Raw genomic sequence first — 15,356 nt, forward strand, 5'->3', positions numbered from 1 at the left:
ACCTTGCCACTTGTAAATGATTTATATCCAAATAATCAAATTGAGCACTAATATCACACCTACAATACAAACACACACCGTTTGGAAACCATGCCTGAGAGATTATTACACACACAGCTGTTGACCTTAATTGTGACTTGATGACCGTAGAAATTCACGAATAAATCAGCACGGCTCTAGGGGAAAACATTGTTTATCCCTCTAAGAAGTACACACCTAGCTATCTAGTCACGTATTACCTATCTGTTTTGTTGCGCTTACACACAAACACACCTGGTTCATGGTTTCCTCACTTGTGTTCACTGGCGAGCATTGCATCACCGCTACAGTGCGTCAACCTGAACTTGTCTGATGCCCCAGAGCAAGAACAGAGCATCGGTCTGACACAGCGACTGAGCTGATGACGGACTGTCAGACTGACAGACTGTGAGTAAGCAGTATGCAGAAGTTGTCTGTTTGAACTACTGGATAAGTTGCTTCTGACTTACAGAATACATTAAAAGTAATCATTTCTGACTGGAAATGTGTCAGGTTATGGATTTCTTTAGAAGTTACCTCATACCTGCAGAAAGTAACAGGAAACTGTGTTATTGTAGCGTAGTGTATTTAGTTTCCCTGGATAAAAAGTTGAACTTTTGGATAGAACCACAAGGATTAGTCAATAAACAGAAAATAAATTGGAAATACAATTTTTAATCGATTGTTTCTGTGATTTTTCAGGCAAAAATGGCCAAATGTTATCTGATTTCAGCCTCTCCAATCAGGGCATTTTCTGTTATACTCTGTTTTATACCACTGACAAATTATATCTTTCAGTTTTAGACCATTGATCAGACAGAACAAGCAACCTCAAGATGTCACCTTGGACTCTAGGAAACTGTGATGGACTTTTTTTCACAATTTTTCTTATTCATTGAAAAAGTTATTTGCAGCCCTACTTTTGAACTACAGTATAAAGTTATACATAAAGGCCATATAAAATAAGGAATGTTAGGAATTAAAGAAAAAGCCTTAAAATACAGGGAAACTGGATTTGTTGAACATACACAAACACACAGTTTAAGCATAACAATGTTCAAATGTAAAATCCTCCTGCGCTCTCTCTCTTCATCTCTCTCTCTAACTCTCTCACACATCACTCTCCTGACTCCCTCCACCTCCTCATGTCTGCCTCTTTCTACTTTCACAGGGAGAAAGCAGACCAGCGAAGGATTCACTCCAAGTTTCCAAAACCATTTGAACATAATCTCACAGGCTGTCTGACCTCTAAAAACCAAACTGCTGCTGCTAGTGGGGATTCAATATGTCACACTTATTAAAAAAAGCGTTTTATTCCTTGTCTGCAGCCTCCATTCATTCACATCCTCCCTGTCAGCTGACATGTTCTCTCTCTCTCTCTCTCTCTCTCTCTCTCTCTCTCTCTCTCTCTCTCTCTCTCTCTCTCTCTCTCTCTCTCTCTCTCTCTCTCTCTCTCTCATCTCTCTCTCTCTCTCTCAGCCTTTGTTCTTCTAGTATCCTTAACGTATTTTCAACCCCCTCTCCTCCCCTCAACCCCCCTTCTCCATCCCCCCCTCCACCCCCCTTCCCTCAACCCCCCTTGTTCTCTTTGGCTCTAATTGCACACACACCACATAAAACAGAACCAGACTGTTTTCCTTTCCCCCCTCTCTTAAAACGTAGCACAGAGCGTTTTTCTTATTCCAGCCACGCCAACAGTTCACGGCTGCTCCGATCACCCCACTTTCTCCCTGCCCCACTTTTCTTTCTTTCTTTTTCTTTCTTCTACTACTATTCTTTTCCCTTTTTGCTCTCTATCTGAGCTCGTATTTCATATCCAAGTGTAGGTGAAGAGGGCCCTCCACAATCAGCGAGCCCCTACTTTTCTCTATATACCTCCATCCCTCATCTCTCCCTTCTCCTCCGCCTTTCCCTCTTTCTGCCCAGTGAGACAGGCAGTGGGTTGTTTTTCTTTCTTTCTTCTTTCTCTATAGCAGGAATGCTGAAGACATTCTTCTCTGGATTGGAGTGGGAAAGACATCGGCATCAAATGGGATTAGCAGCAGGAGTGGAGGGAGAGGAGGAGCGAGGAGGAGGAAGGGGAAAGGGAAGAGCCAGAGAGAGAAGAGAAGAGAGAGAGAGAGAAAGAGAGGCACAAAGTGGCTCAGAAGGAATCAGTCAGTGAAGAGTTACAGCCGAGCAAGACACAAGCTTTCGCACCTAACAGACTCTATTGTGTTAACTAATCCATCTGACTCCAGCAAGAGCCTCTACAAACAAATGAACCTCGCCGCATAAACACAGTGGGTCTGCATCACAGACACAACACAGGAAAGAAAGACGTCAGACTTATCTTTGTCATAGTCACTTTTTCTCTTCTCTTCATCTTCTCTTTCTCTGAACTGAGCTACCTTTCTAGAGTCTTTGGCAAATGAATGGGTATCCCACTCAGCCTCTGTGTGCTTTCAGAAAACCCCACAGGCAATATTGAGAACATATGATTTAAACATTAACACGCAGAACTGGTAAAACGCTCAAATGTGGGGGAAAAAAAAGAAAAAAGAATCATTTGGTTACTTCAATCGCTCTTATTCACGATCAGAAATATTTAAGTTAATGACAAAGTGATTCATTTTCAGCTTTTATAAAAACAATTCTAAAAAAGTAATAATAATAAAGAGCCTGAGAAGTTTTTTTCTCTCTGAGTGTTCAAAGACTAAAAGTCAAAGGAAAGCATCCTTCATTTCATCTTATATCAGTTTTCTCAGTTCTGCTGAAGTTTGCTGAATTTGAATGAGTTGTCAGTTGACTAGAAACAAGCAGGAGTAGTTTTACCTTCAGTTTTGTGGTCTTGGTGTGTGGCACCTCTGATATTTCCCTGCAGGAGAGCGAACTACGTTGCAGTGTTTGCCCTGCCAGGTGTGAGGAGCATATATAGAGAGCGCTGAGCAGCCAGACAGTGACAGACGCAGTCACTCCCTCTCTCTTTCTCTCTCTCTCTCTGTCTCTCCCTCTGTATGAGTCAGTCTGTCTCTGAGCTCCTCCTCTTTCACAATAAGAGCTTACAGTCTGCCCAAGACCCAAGCCCTTTCAGGATAAAAGCACAGCCATATACTGTGAGCAAAAAAAACAGTTTGAAGAATGAACGACACACCTATCTAATTGCTTTGTACTTGTCCTTTGGTGCAGAGATGCTCCAACACAGATACAGATATTGGTTTGATACTGACTCAAATAGCTGGATCAGGTATAATGACAATGGGCCGATCTGATATTAATCAATCAGTACCATTATTTTTGATAAATTCAGTTGATTTATATCTAATTATTTGTTACATTTTGTTTTACAATGTTAGGAGACTAATAATAATTAAGTCAAGCCAGATGTTGTCTTACACATCATAGAAAGATCTCAGTCTTATTAATTTAATTTCCCAGTCTAATATCACAGCTTATTTAGTGTACACCAGTGTTGGATTGGTACTCGGTATTGGCCGATAGCCAGAGTCCAGGTATCAGTATCAGGACTGAGAAAGTCGGCCCTACTTTTGTGCTCAAATTTATATTGTTTCCTGACCGGCTGAGGACTAGACAGGCATGATGATTGAGGAGAAAGAATCAAAGACAGATTTGAGACATTTATCATCTGAACAGTTCTCAAAGTTTCAGGTGACACAGGTGAGATTTGTCTATTGTAAGGTAACATTTGAAAAGACGCCCTGCCTGGAAATAAAATCCACATTCTGCGCCTTCTTTGTGGACTCACAGAAACATTATCTTCCCTTCACACGTTGACAGAGCGCAGTAACTATTATCTACACGCCGAGCACACAGAACACAGAGGATAATAGTTTTATGTAAGACGAGGACCTCTGGAACAATTTGAGTAAAGGACACAAAGTTCCAGTGCCACTGTGTAGTACTGTGTAGGCAAACAACTCCCATCATCACCACACAAAAATGGTTTCATTCACTGAAACATCTAACCAATTATTCAGTTTGTCAATACAGGATTTTTTCTCCTTCATTTTTGTAGGATGAAACAAAACCTTTTCGGGGGGATTCATCATTTCTATTTTTGTGTGTCATGCCTCTATTTTTAGTGTGTGCTTTTCAAGCGGTTGATGATTCACAGTGTGTTGAAGGAAGGAGGGAGGCTGCATGGAAGTGGTCCAGTGGGTCTTTGTGTGCATTTATAACTGTGTGCATCATTTTGGGTGTGTATTGGGGAAAGGTCAAAGAGCGAAGGGGGTCCTCATCACTGTCAAGATGTGAGTGTCAGTGAGTCAACACACAAAAACTTTATGTTAGCTCACTGATGCTTACAGGCGAGTCAGAGTGAATCTCCTCTGCACTCAAAGTCGGGTTTTGGCGACATGAGTGACTACACTGTCATGAAAGTCTAGTGTGTATACATTACACTGTTGGGTCTCACACACCCTCTAATTAGCGCCCACAAGTGGAAGTTGTGGGAGTGTGTCTAAAGGAAGATACTGTGTATACCACACAGCCAGACACACACAAACACACCACTCGCAGTCGGGGGTTAGGATCTAATCGGGTTGATTGACCTCATCCGGAAACAATGTGATTCTCTGAGTGTGTATGGTAATGTGTATTTATCTGTGTGTTTCTCAGTGTTTAACATACCAAGGTGTTCTTTCCTGGGAAACACAGTCTGCTTTCTGTGAGGGGATCACTGAGGCCTGTTAGTTTCCATGCTGTCAACTCCCAAACATACACCCTGCCTGCCTGGTTCTCTCGCTCCCCTTCTCATAGCTGCCTTTCACTCTGCTCACCCCTCTTTCCTCCGGCCCCCTTCTTCGTGTTATGAAGGTCAGCCCCAACAACTCTCTTCCTTATTTGGAAAGTTTCTCCATTCCATGCAGGTCACTCTAGCCCAACCGACCAATCCGGTGGTTAGTTGGTCTGGTGTTTCAGCCAATCCTGTGTCTCCCATGTCCTTTTAAGGACTGCCCATCTCTGACTCTCTGAAGGTTGATGTGAAATTATCTGCTTTCCTGCTCTCTTGTGTCTCCAGTGACTTCATTTAGTTTTTTGTTCTGTTGCACAATCCCCCCCCCCCCCCCCCCCCCCCTTCCCCTGATGACAACTAACTTTCTCATTCTGTGCCTTTTTTCCATTAACATCCTAATCAAAACCTCTTTGTCTCTGCCTTCACTGAAACATAGGTATCCATTAAGGAACTGATCCACGGTCAGTCTCACTTCCATATTTTAAATTAGACATTTGATGACGGTGAACCGCAACCAAAGATCTCAGTGTGCAGCCAGTGCCATATGTGGTGCTTAAACATGCATGTTTCCTGCTTTCCATAAAACCACGAGCAACACCTCGACAAGAAAGTGATTGTTAATACTTCATTAGAGAGTTCATGACTTGCACCTCGTAAACACAAACACACTGCTGAGAGGAAGCTCTGAGTCACAACACAGATATGCAACAAATCCTGGCAGCTAGAGCTTCTTGCTCAGCAGTGCAACACGGAAAGAATATCCATAGAACCTGATTTAAAGCGTTCTAATTTCATACAACAAGCCAGAAAAACCATATTGAAAGTCTAATTAAAAAAAGATAAAGGGACATATAGCAGCAACCAATCACCTGCTGATGCTGCCTCTTTAGAAATTGTATATATGTGTGTGACAGTGGGAGACTGATGAGGACCGTTGGCAGTGAGTAGTTTGTTGCCTTTAGTTTGCATGCTGTTCCCCTGACAACAACCCTCAGTGGGGTTAAAGAGGTTTGGAGCTACTGCAGAAATCATTTAATCTCAGTGGTATGGTAATTATGTCAGCAGACAGGGATTGAGAGGTATAAAGTCAAGCTGCATGCAATACAGGCTACATTATAGTGGATTAGGCCATTCCTCCTCTTTATCGCTGCACTGTGTAAGTATGCAGAGCCTGCTGGAAACATTAAGGTCTGTTGGTGTCACTTACACACAGTCGGACTGTTGTTCTAAGCTCCTGCGTGTGTAGGATCGCACAAGCTGTGTTTGTTGGAGTCGGGTAATAATTCAACATGAATGTATGTCATGATGATTTGATCGTATCATGTTATCGTTTTACAACATGTTGTTCAAATTCATGATTCCAAGCAAGTTGTAGTGAGATGACTTTGATCTGATGTAATACATAACAGTGGAGAACAGTTAATTGCGCAGGACATCATATTGATTATTTTATATATGATTTTACATTTATTAGATTAACTGATTAATCAATTGATGGAAAATAAATTAGCAACTATTTTGATAATCGAAAAATTGTTTCAATTTTTAAAACAAAAACTGTTTTCAATTTCACTTTTCTATGCCATACATCACAGTAAACTGAATATCTTTACATCATGAACTGTTGTTCAGATGAAAAGATATTTGAAGATGAGCATGATGAGTTCTAAGAAATTATAATGTATATGTTTTCACTTTTTCTGACATTTTACAGACAAAACAAATCAAGAAAATGATCGAATGAATATCAGATGAAAATAATCATTAGTTGCAGCTCTATTCATCATACTGCGATACATGCTCTAGTGTTTGTGTTTGTGTACTGCATGTTGGATCATGCTATTTTCTGACAATACTTCTGGATATGACAAAACCTGTGATCTACAGCAATGGAAATCTAATTGTCTGCAGTGTAATTCCCTTATTGTCCAAATCTGTCTTCCTCCTCTCCTTTCCTCACAGACCTACTTCTGTTTCAGCTGCGCTTCCAATATCAATCCAAAACTCTCCATAATGAAACACAGAAACTGCTCACTGTATTCAATCAGTCCTTCGTCTGTTTAAATTCACAAACATAATGAATTTTTTCACTCTCTGCCTCTCTGCTTCCAACCTGCATTTACCAGTCAGTGATTGCTGTTATTACAGCATCTATTTAACAACTCGACAGCAAAGAACATGAATCATTTTTGCAAAAAACATCATCGTAGTGAGAAAAGTCGAGGCTCTGTTAAATGCTGACGTGTGCCTGTTTTTCATCATTGGTAATCTCAGCATAAAGAGTAAAAAAGAACATAGAAAAAAAGGCAGCTCGCACATGAAAAGCCGTTTGTGGAGTGAAATCCGTGCAAGAGAACAATTTCAACTGTCAAAGTTGATTCCTGGTCTTATGAAAGAGAGATTAAACCGGGGAGTGATTCGAGGATAATTGTTGCCTCTGCTACTTGTGCTTTGTGCGTGACGCCCACCCAGACATTATCCCAACCTATAATATGATGTTTTGCCCCTATTATCACGGTCGATATCGTGGTGGTCACACCTTAACGTGTTGCTCTGGCTCGTTGCTTTTGACTGTCTCGTCCTTTGTCTTGTAATCTTGTTGTGGTTTTTCACAGTATGTCTTAATGGTTCACTGCATTTTATGTTGACTTAACCTACAATCTGCAGGTATAAAAGGTGTCTTAACAACATAAGAAGTCAACAACACATTATTTCTACCATACAAAAATCTGGACTTCAAAAATGTTCAAACATTGAACGTGTCTCTCCTCCAGCGCTAGTATGGGTGTGTCATAATGCCAAAACAGTCTTGTGAAATGTCACACTAGGCAAGCATAAACCTTTATCAATATAGGAAAGCTAACACTGTACACCAGCAGCCCGGACACCTAATCCATCAACACCCACTCACAAACATGTGCATGCATGTGCGTGACTGTGCACAAACACACACACACACACACACACACACACACATACACAGATTTACAAGCCCCAGGTGTTATTAGTCCATTATGATGTGAGTTTACAGACGGTCACGTGTGCACAGTTAAACCCTGAAGAGCCCTGAACAGAGTTGTTGAATCAGGAAAGACTATAATTCTCCCCAACAAGGCAGTGACCTTATATTGGGATGAAAACTTTCACCAAGCTGATTGATGGCTTGTCACATATTATCCTCTCATACTGTAGTATGCCTTATAGCCTTACAGTAGCTTTATTTAGACGGTTCTGCAGGGACTCCACAGTATATCAACACCAGCTCGCACAATCAAATAAGCTCCGATCCCACAATAACTTTTAGTTGCCTCACATATCACATCTGCTTAAAGCAATATGTCAGTTAAGCAAAACATTTTTTTCTTACGTATGCTTAATTCCCAAAGCACTTTATGAAAAGGCAACCAAAACAGCAGCTGTACATTTGTGTCACTTGTTAATTTTATCCTGCCTACAGTAGTCTGAAAATAACATATCCATCAAATCACCAACTAAAGCAAGTAACCCAAATATTATATGTTTCAATCACAATAAAAAGTTGAATTCCAGACAACAAGATAGTGGTGCCAATTCGCCATCTATCTATTTTCTACCATGTGGTAAAGGGCTCTGCTTTCTTTCCAGACCAGTTCAGATCCAACCGGCCAATCTGAGCCTCTCCCTTGAGAATTTCCTTTGATTCTTATCCTGACGTCTGGCATCAACGCTGGCCATCAAACCCAAATGCCTACCAACCCTAACCCCTCTTCCTTCGGCGCAGAAAAACAGCAGGTCTGTTTTCACAGCTCAGGTCTCTCGCAGTCCCTCCTGCCTGCCAAGTCACACAGCTACTTCCTCCATCTCATCAGCTCAGTGTTATTGAAGCAAAAATCATCCCTGAAACAGGCTTCCAGTATGTTATTCCTATGATTTAGAACCATTTATTCAAGATTTGTGAACACGAACACATTTCTCCAACAGCTATAAACACTGGTGTTAGGATTGCGATGCAGCTGTCCATTTATAAGTAAAACTGGGTACTGTGAAAATCCAGAATGATTTTTGGGGATATCCTCATATGAGTAACATTTACTTGGGCGTAAAAGCTTAACTGTGCAGAGAAATAAAAAATAAATTCTGGGCCCAAAAGTTAACTGCTCACACTGTACCGATCCTCACTGTCTTTATGTAAATGCAGTGAAACAACAAGGCCTTATTTTTTAAAGTACAAAACATTAGGGTCATAGTTTCCATGCTGTCTATTTAATTTACGGCAATTGAACAATTGGATGGATTGGAAGAGAGTCTTGTGCTTATTAAAAAGAACTCCTGTAAAACAGAAAACAAGCACTTAAAGTAACCAACAAAGATCATTTTCAAAGGCTGCAGGCTTTGCTGTGCTCCGTTGATGTTTCGCAGCAGCGTGTGTCTCATAGAGAAACAATATATCACTCTGCATGGGACTTGCCACATAACAAACGGGACACGATGAACTCCACAATGAGCTCGGGAGCTTTAGTTTAAGAGTGGTCAACCTCTGTCGCTACACGTTACCTGAGGAAGCACAGCGCAGTTTGGCTGAAACATGAATTTTGGTTAATGGCATTGCTGTTGTTTTTTTACTGTGTAATTACAGAATATAAAAGGGGAGAGGGCACGAGAGCGGCGGTTTACACGTTCTAATTGCTTAACAGTTGGGAGCTGATTGTTTTTAGCGGTGTGTTCATGTTGTTATTGTGGAAAAACTCTGAGAGAAGCAGCTTTATTGTCCCCCTGCTATTTAGAGCGAGGAATGATCCCAACACCTCTCATTTATTGAGCTATTGCACATACAAGTCTGATCTGAAGATAAATCTTGTGTTTGTTTGAGAAATATACACGCTATAATTAATTATATTTGTGTACACCACATGGACAGTGTATTTATCAAAGATTGTGCTCATGCTTTGTGACAAAGTCTAATGGTATGTTTATCTCTAATGCCATATGTGAGATCTGAAATGTAAATTTTCATCAAAAGTACAAATAAATGGCAAAATAAAATATTGAGGACTATTCTCTCTCTCTATAGCAATCTATAAAAACTGGATAAACTTTGAAGCTCAGTAACCATATCAGATCTTTTGCTCCATCCAATATATGCAAAATTTAAACCAACAAACAAATAAACATAGTTAATTGTCATTTGTATAATATCCGCTGATTCCTCTTGGTTATTGTTTCTGATTTATCAACCTACAGTGTAACTATGTTAAGTTGTTTTGGTGGTGTGTGTAATGAATTTGATGCAACATGTGCTTTCATATAATTTCTACTGTTGATTCTGTGTTTGTAACCATTACAGCTATAACTCAGATAGAAAAGGCTACATGTGGCGCCACTTAAATCACACCCCGAGCATCCCCCTCATAGGCAAATATTTACCTGTAATTTTCTGCCTCCTCCTCTATATTCTCAGCTCTGGAAGCACAGAATTAACAAGTCATAACAATTACGTCACCAGATATGCAACAACACCCATGAGCAGGATTCAAATCCAGTATACATGCAGTGCCATTGGACTGTGCAACACAAGAGCTTCACTGTACTGTAGGCAATCTTAAATCTACATGCAGTCTTTCACATCACAGCAACACTGGTACCCACTGTTGATATGATGTACGTTGATACATACTCTGAAAGTCATATTGTAATATAAAAAAAATTAATTAAAAAAATCGCCCCTTACAAGTAAGTAAGATGGGGAGAAAAGGGAAAATGCAAAAAGTAAAAACTGGCAAAAAAAAAGGTACACAAAGAGAAAAAAATTTCTTAACATCAACCAATAGTGTGAAAAACGCACTTAATGATCTTGTTTATGATCATTTATGATGACCGTAACACCACCCCCCTATTTCTTGTCAGCCCTCTACTGTATGCTGTTTTATAAAGCAAAAACGCCTAAATGCATCACCAAATGAATTAAACTCCATGCAAAAGAAACTTTTTCACTGCAGAATCTCAAAAAAAAATGGACCACTGAAAACAAAGTCATTCAACTCTCCTCTAATAACAGTGACATCCTACCTGGTCCCTATAGAGCTCACAGAAAGGTGCTCAGGAAAAAAAAACACACACAATGCCTCTCTCCTGGGCTGGCCATGCAGGCCAAGGTCAAACCGAAACAATAGGAGCCATCCAGCAAAAGCCAAACAGATCTGTTTACAGCCACAGACAGACAGACAGACGGCAGTTGGCAGACTCGCCCTGGCACACATTATGCCACTCTGACACCGACATAAAGGCAGGGGAATGCTTTTGTTATAAAAAAAAGGCCTGGGATTCCCCCTTTAACCCTTTCACAACACTATCATTTCCAGCAGACCTCAGGCAGTCCTCCCAGTCTGTCTGCCTCCCAACAGCACCCCCCTGGTGTCTAGCCTGCCCCCGGGGCACAGACACACTGGGCCACGACAGGTACTCACAGCTTTGGTTTAGGCTTGGTAGGTAGAGGAGGACCTTCCTTCACAGGGGATGGAGACAGCTTTCCTGGGGTTGAAGGTGAATCTGGTGCCGTTGGGGCTGGACTTTGAACATCTGTCATGGGGTCAAAATGGGGCAGAGGTGCAGGAGCAGGTGGGGGTGGTGGTGTGGTCTCTTTAGGCAGGGTTGGAAATGAAGGAGGACGTGGGGATTGGCCATTCTGTACAGACCCTTTCTCATTATCCTCCACCTCTGAGCCAAAGTGTACAGGAGGCAATGCTGACACACTGGGCCAGATCTCCAGCTCCTTGATATGAAAAGCCTCAGTGTTGGGCTGAGGTGGCATCTTGGGTGGCAGCTCCAGGAGGCTGATCTCTGTGGGTGGGGGAGGAGGAGGGGGGAAGGCTGCCGCATCTTCAAACCTGGAGCTATCGCCAGACATGCCGTTACTGGATGAGTCCTCGGCTGCTGAGGGGAACAAACAATAGGAAAGTGGAAAATGTTGGGCTTGAATGTTTAGTTTTTCTTCTCGCCATCAGTAGAAGATTATACACATACACACAAGGCTGCACCACAGCTGATCTGATCTGAAGCAGCAGCTGGATCCAGTCAGGCTGATGCAATTCCTGTTTATTCAGCCTTTCCTTTAACTGTGCGATGAGTCCTTTACTGTATATACACAGCTCTGTCAGCGAGAATACACACAGAAATATTTGTGTCCTGCTGTACTCACATAGAGCTTCTCATAAACTCACTCCTCTCACTCTTTATTCCATACAGGCTACACAACAATAAACAGGAAAAAAGATGGTCATCTTGTTGAGACATACAATACACATTTTCAACATAAAACCACAGAAACTCCAGGTCAAAAGGTCAGTGTAGTGACCACGCATTGATTCAATTACTCTGAAAAGAAGACTATGAAAGAAAAATACGCATTTAACTTTGTTTGATTTTTAAAATGATACTGTACATTTTTCTACAATAAACAGTTTTCCCCCTAAATCATCATGAGCAATGCAACATAAAATGGACTTCATATTCAGTCTCACCTTCGTCACATATCAAACAATAAATGTGAATGTAACTGTGAACATAGATCTTTGACTTTTGGATAAATTCTGCTTCACATAAATTTGAACTTGTTCTTCATCAGACAATATGTTCTTTATTTAGGTTTGTAACAAACATCAACAGACCATCTCTCTTTCTTAATCAGGAAGAGAAACTTGTGCTGGGCATCATGACTATTTCACTGTAATCTAATTTGAAAGATAAAAAAAGAATCAATCATAGAAAATAAGGATTTCACCTCACTAGTCCTGAAGTGTCCATGCAAAATGTCCCAATCAAAACTCTTCTCTTCAATCTCAAACATCACACACACACAAGACTAATAGAATTGTGTCAAAGTACAAAATCCCAGATTTTTACATAGATTCCCTTTGCTCAACACTGATCCCAATTCCCTTCCTGCTGAATTCACCACAACACTTGTGCTCTTATTATTATAAGTGAGATGCTCATCCAAAATAAAACATAAATATTTACATTGGTCAGCATGTGACAGCACTACAGAACCTAGCTTAAAAGTAACAGCACTTCTAGCAACTGATTGCTGCCTGAAACGAACAAACTAACGAACTAACGAACTAACAAACTAACAAACTATTTAACTAACTAACTATTTAACTAACTAACTAACTAACTAACTAACTAACTAACTAACTAACTTCATTATCTTAAAATAATCTGCTCTTATCAGATTTGTTAAAAGCTGGTAAAGACTGAACTTTGATACTAATTTTATGCTGCTGTATATAGAGCAACATAAAGCCAAACATCTGTACAATTAAATGTAAATGCTTCTGTTTGGAATAGTATTATTATCATTATTTTTTAATCATTGATTAAATTAAATGCCTTTAAACTGTAAAGAAGCAACAATGTACAGTCTGGGGCATCATCAATAGATTTCCTAAAGGCTCCAGACGCTACCTTTTAACAACATGCATCTCTTTCTGACTGTGGACGTACCTGCGGTGACGGAGAGTTTGGCTGTGCTGTTAATGGAGCCGTATGGGTTGGAGGCAGTGCAGCAGAACAGACCTCCATCCTCTGGAAAGGCCTCAGCGATAACCAGAGTGCAGATCTCCTCTAAGAAAAAAACAAGACACCATCAACACACATTCAATTATCAAACCGTTGAAGATGATAAACAACAGAGTCGGTACAGGCGTGTAATGGAGGGGCATGTTGACACTCGATTCGTTTGGAATGAGACTCGACAGAAACATTAGATGGACACTAGTGCAGTAGTGCCAGTGGTGGATATGTCATGTAGATTGGTGACTCACTATCCACAGTCAGACACACAGAGAGCAGCAGACAAACAAGAATGGATGATCATGGGTACCAGACACACACACACACACACACACATACATACACAAACACACACAAATGCCACAGATGTTCAGGGACGTCTGAGTGACTCAGTAACACCTGAGTCACATAGGTTGGAAATGTCTGACGTAAATTAACGTGTGTGTCATTGTTTATCTATGACTTTGTGTGTGTGTTTTTGCGTTTGGATTTGTGGGAGGTGCGGTTTCTCTGACTTCACCAGGGACTCCCTCTGTCTGAGGTAGATATGATAATGAGTGTCCTTTGAGACACAGACTTAATGACTTGTGATTTACTGTAGTCATAACCAAGTGAAAGGCTGCCGCTGTTAATGAAACCATAAAATTCCAGACAGAGCTAATAACCCACTACAAAGTTTAACCACTTATTGCGGTTGGGAACATGAGAGTGGTGTTGTAATTGACTAAGTCATACGATGACAGACCTGGGAGGAATTGAAGTGACCTACCTGGCTCAGCTGCAGATCGAGGCTCTGATTGACAGCAGAGAAGAAAAACAAAAATACTTTGATTATTGTCAATTTGGTGCTAAAATAAGAAAACAAAAATGATTCATATACAATGAGTTTAATGACAACTGAGAAGAATGTCTCACTTTTCTGGAGAATACGAAAATCTGGGGAGTCCATAATCTCCTCTCCCTGGCGGTACCACTTGACCTGTCGAGGAGGACTTCCTCTGACCCTGCACTCCAAAACCACCACCTGGCCCTCAGATGCCTGGGCATCCTGCAACAGCTGCACAGAGGAGGGACAAACAAGACAAAGAGGGGTACAATAGTAAAAGAAAGGCAATGAAAAAAGGTGTGAGTGAGTGAAGAATGACGGGGAAATGAGAAGAGTCTAAAAACTGGTAAGGAACAGAAACAGGAAACAGAGGACCCACCCCATACAAGTCTTCTCAACTTCCAAATCTTTCTCATCATCATTCTTACAAACTTGCTGTTTAACCCCTGTGACTCACAGGTAACTTTATAGTGTAGGTGAACTAAAAAAACATCCGTGTAGGGGCTGATGGAGAATCCACCATCAGTGCTGTGTTGTCATTTCTGCTGACGGATATATCCATCAACAAGAAGCATTAAGTGTGGATACATGTGTTGTGAGCCGGAGCCTTTCTCTTTCTCCCTTTGCGTGACTGTGTGTGTCTTTGGTATGTTTTGGGAAGACCGAGGGTAGACTGTACATCATGAGTCTGACAGTTTATGTACGTGTGTGTGTGTGTTACATGGGTGACATCACAGTGCTGACTTGAGGCGAACATCCTCTCAAAGAGATGATTAAAGCCTGTAGCAGTTTGTAAAGGAGGTGGGTAAGGGTGAAGAAAAACAAATGTCTTTTTGTAATGAAGGGGAAAATGATTTAGGGTCTGACTGTCTGGATGAGAGTGAAAGAGACCTGACCCTTGTGGGTTTGGCAGGACTGTTTGAAGCTCTGCCTCAGCCCGTCTCAGTCCCGCCATTACAAGACCCACAGCCTGAGGGAGAGGGAGTCGGGGGCTGTTGGTGGAGTGTTGAACAGTCTGAGTTGGAAAAGGGCGTTCTTTAGCTGGAAGAGGAGCTCTCATCAAAGCCTGTGTTTTATCTGACCCCCACTGCCGAAAGCCACAGCACTGCACACTGCTATTACAGAAAAGCAAAGACTCTTAATGCATATGTTTTAAGGTTCTGTGTATATACTGTATGTATCCTGAGCTGTTGTCAAGGTCTCTTAGTTACAATTACGGGAAATCTT

General features: G+C 41.1%; 1 protein-coding gene across 3 annotated transcripts in view; it reads right to left on the reverse strand.

The window, feature by feature from the left end:
• Nucleotides 1-15,356, reverse strand: part of palld (palladin, cytoskeletal associated protein) — a 51,422-nt gene that overhangs the window by 14,728 nt on the left and 21,338 nt on the right. For 2 of the 3 annotated variants that reach the window (XM_062423880.1, XM_062423881.1), the window contains exons 6-10: nucleotides 14,219-14,360; nucleotides 14,073-14,096; nucleotides 13,235-13,354; nucleotides 11,197-11,659; nucleotides 10,157-10,192 (exon numbers count right to left, since the gene is read on the reverse strand). In XM_062423880.1, coding sequence (XP_062279864.1) covers nucleotides 10,157-10,192; nucleotides 11,197-11,659; nucleotides 13,235-13,354; nucleotides 14,073-14,096; nucleotides 14,219-14,360 — 785 coding nt within the window. Of the gene's footprint in view, nucleotides 1-2,832; nucleotides 2,945-10,156; nucleotides 10,193-11,196; nucleotides 11,660-13,234; nucleotides 13,355-14,072; nucleotides 14,097-14,218; nucleotides 14,361-15,356 lie in introns of those variants that run through there. The other variant, XM_062423882.1, reaches the window with a different exon arrangement.

The sequence above is a fragment of the Scomber scombrus genome, chromosome 8, assembly GCF_963691925.1.
Source record: "Scomber scombrus chromosome 8, fScoSco1.1, whole genome shotgun sequence".
In the NCBI taxonomy this organism is placed as follows: domain Eukaryota; kingdom Metazoa; phylum Chordata; class Actinopteri; order Scombriformes; family Scombridae; genus Scomber; species Scomber scombrus.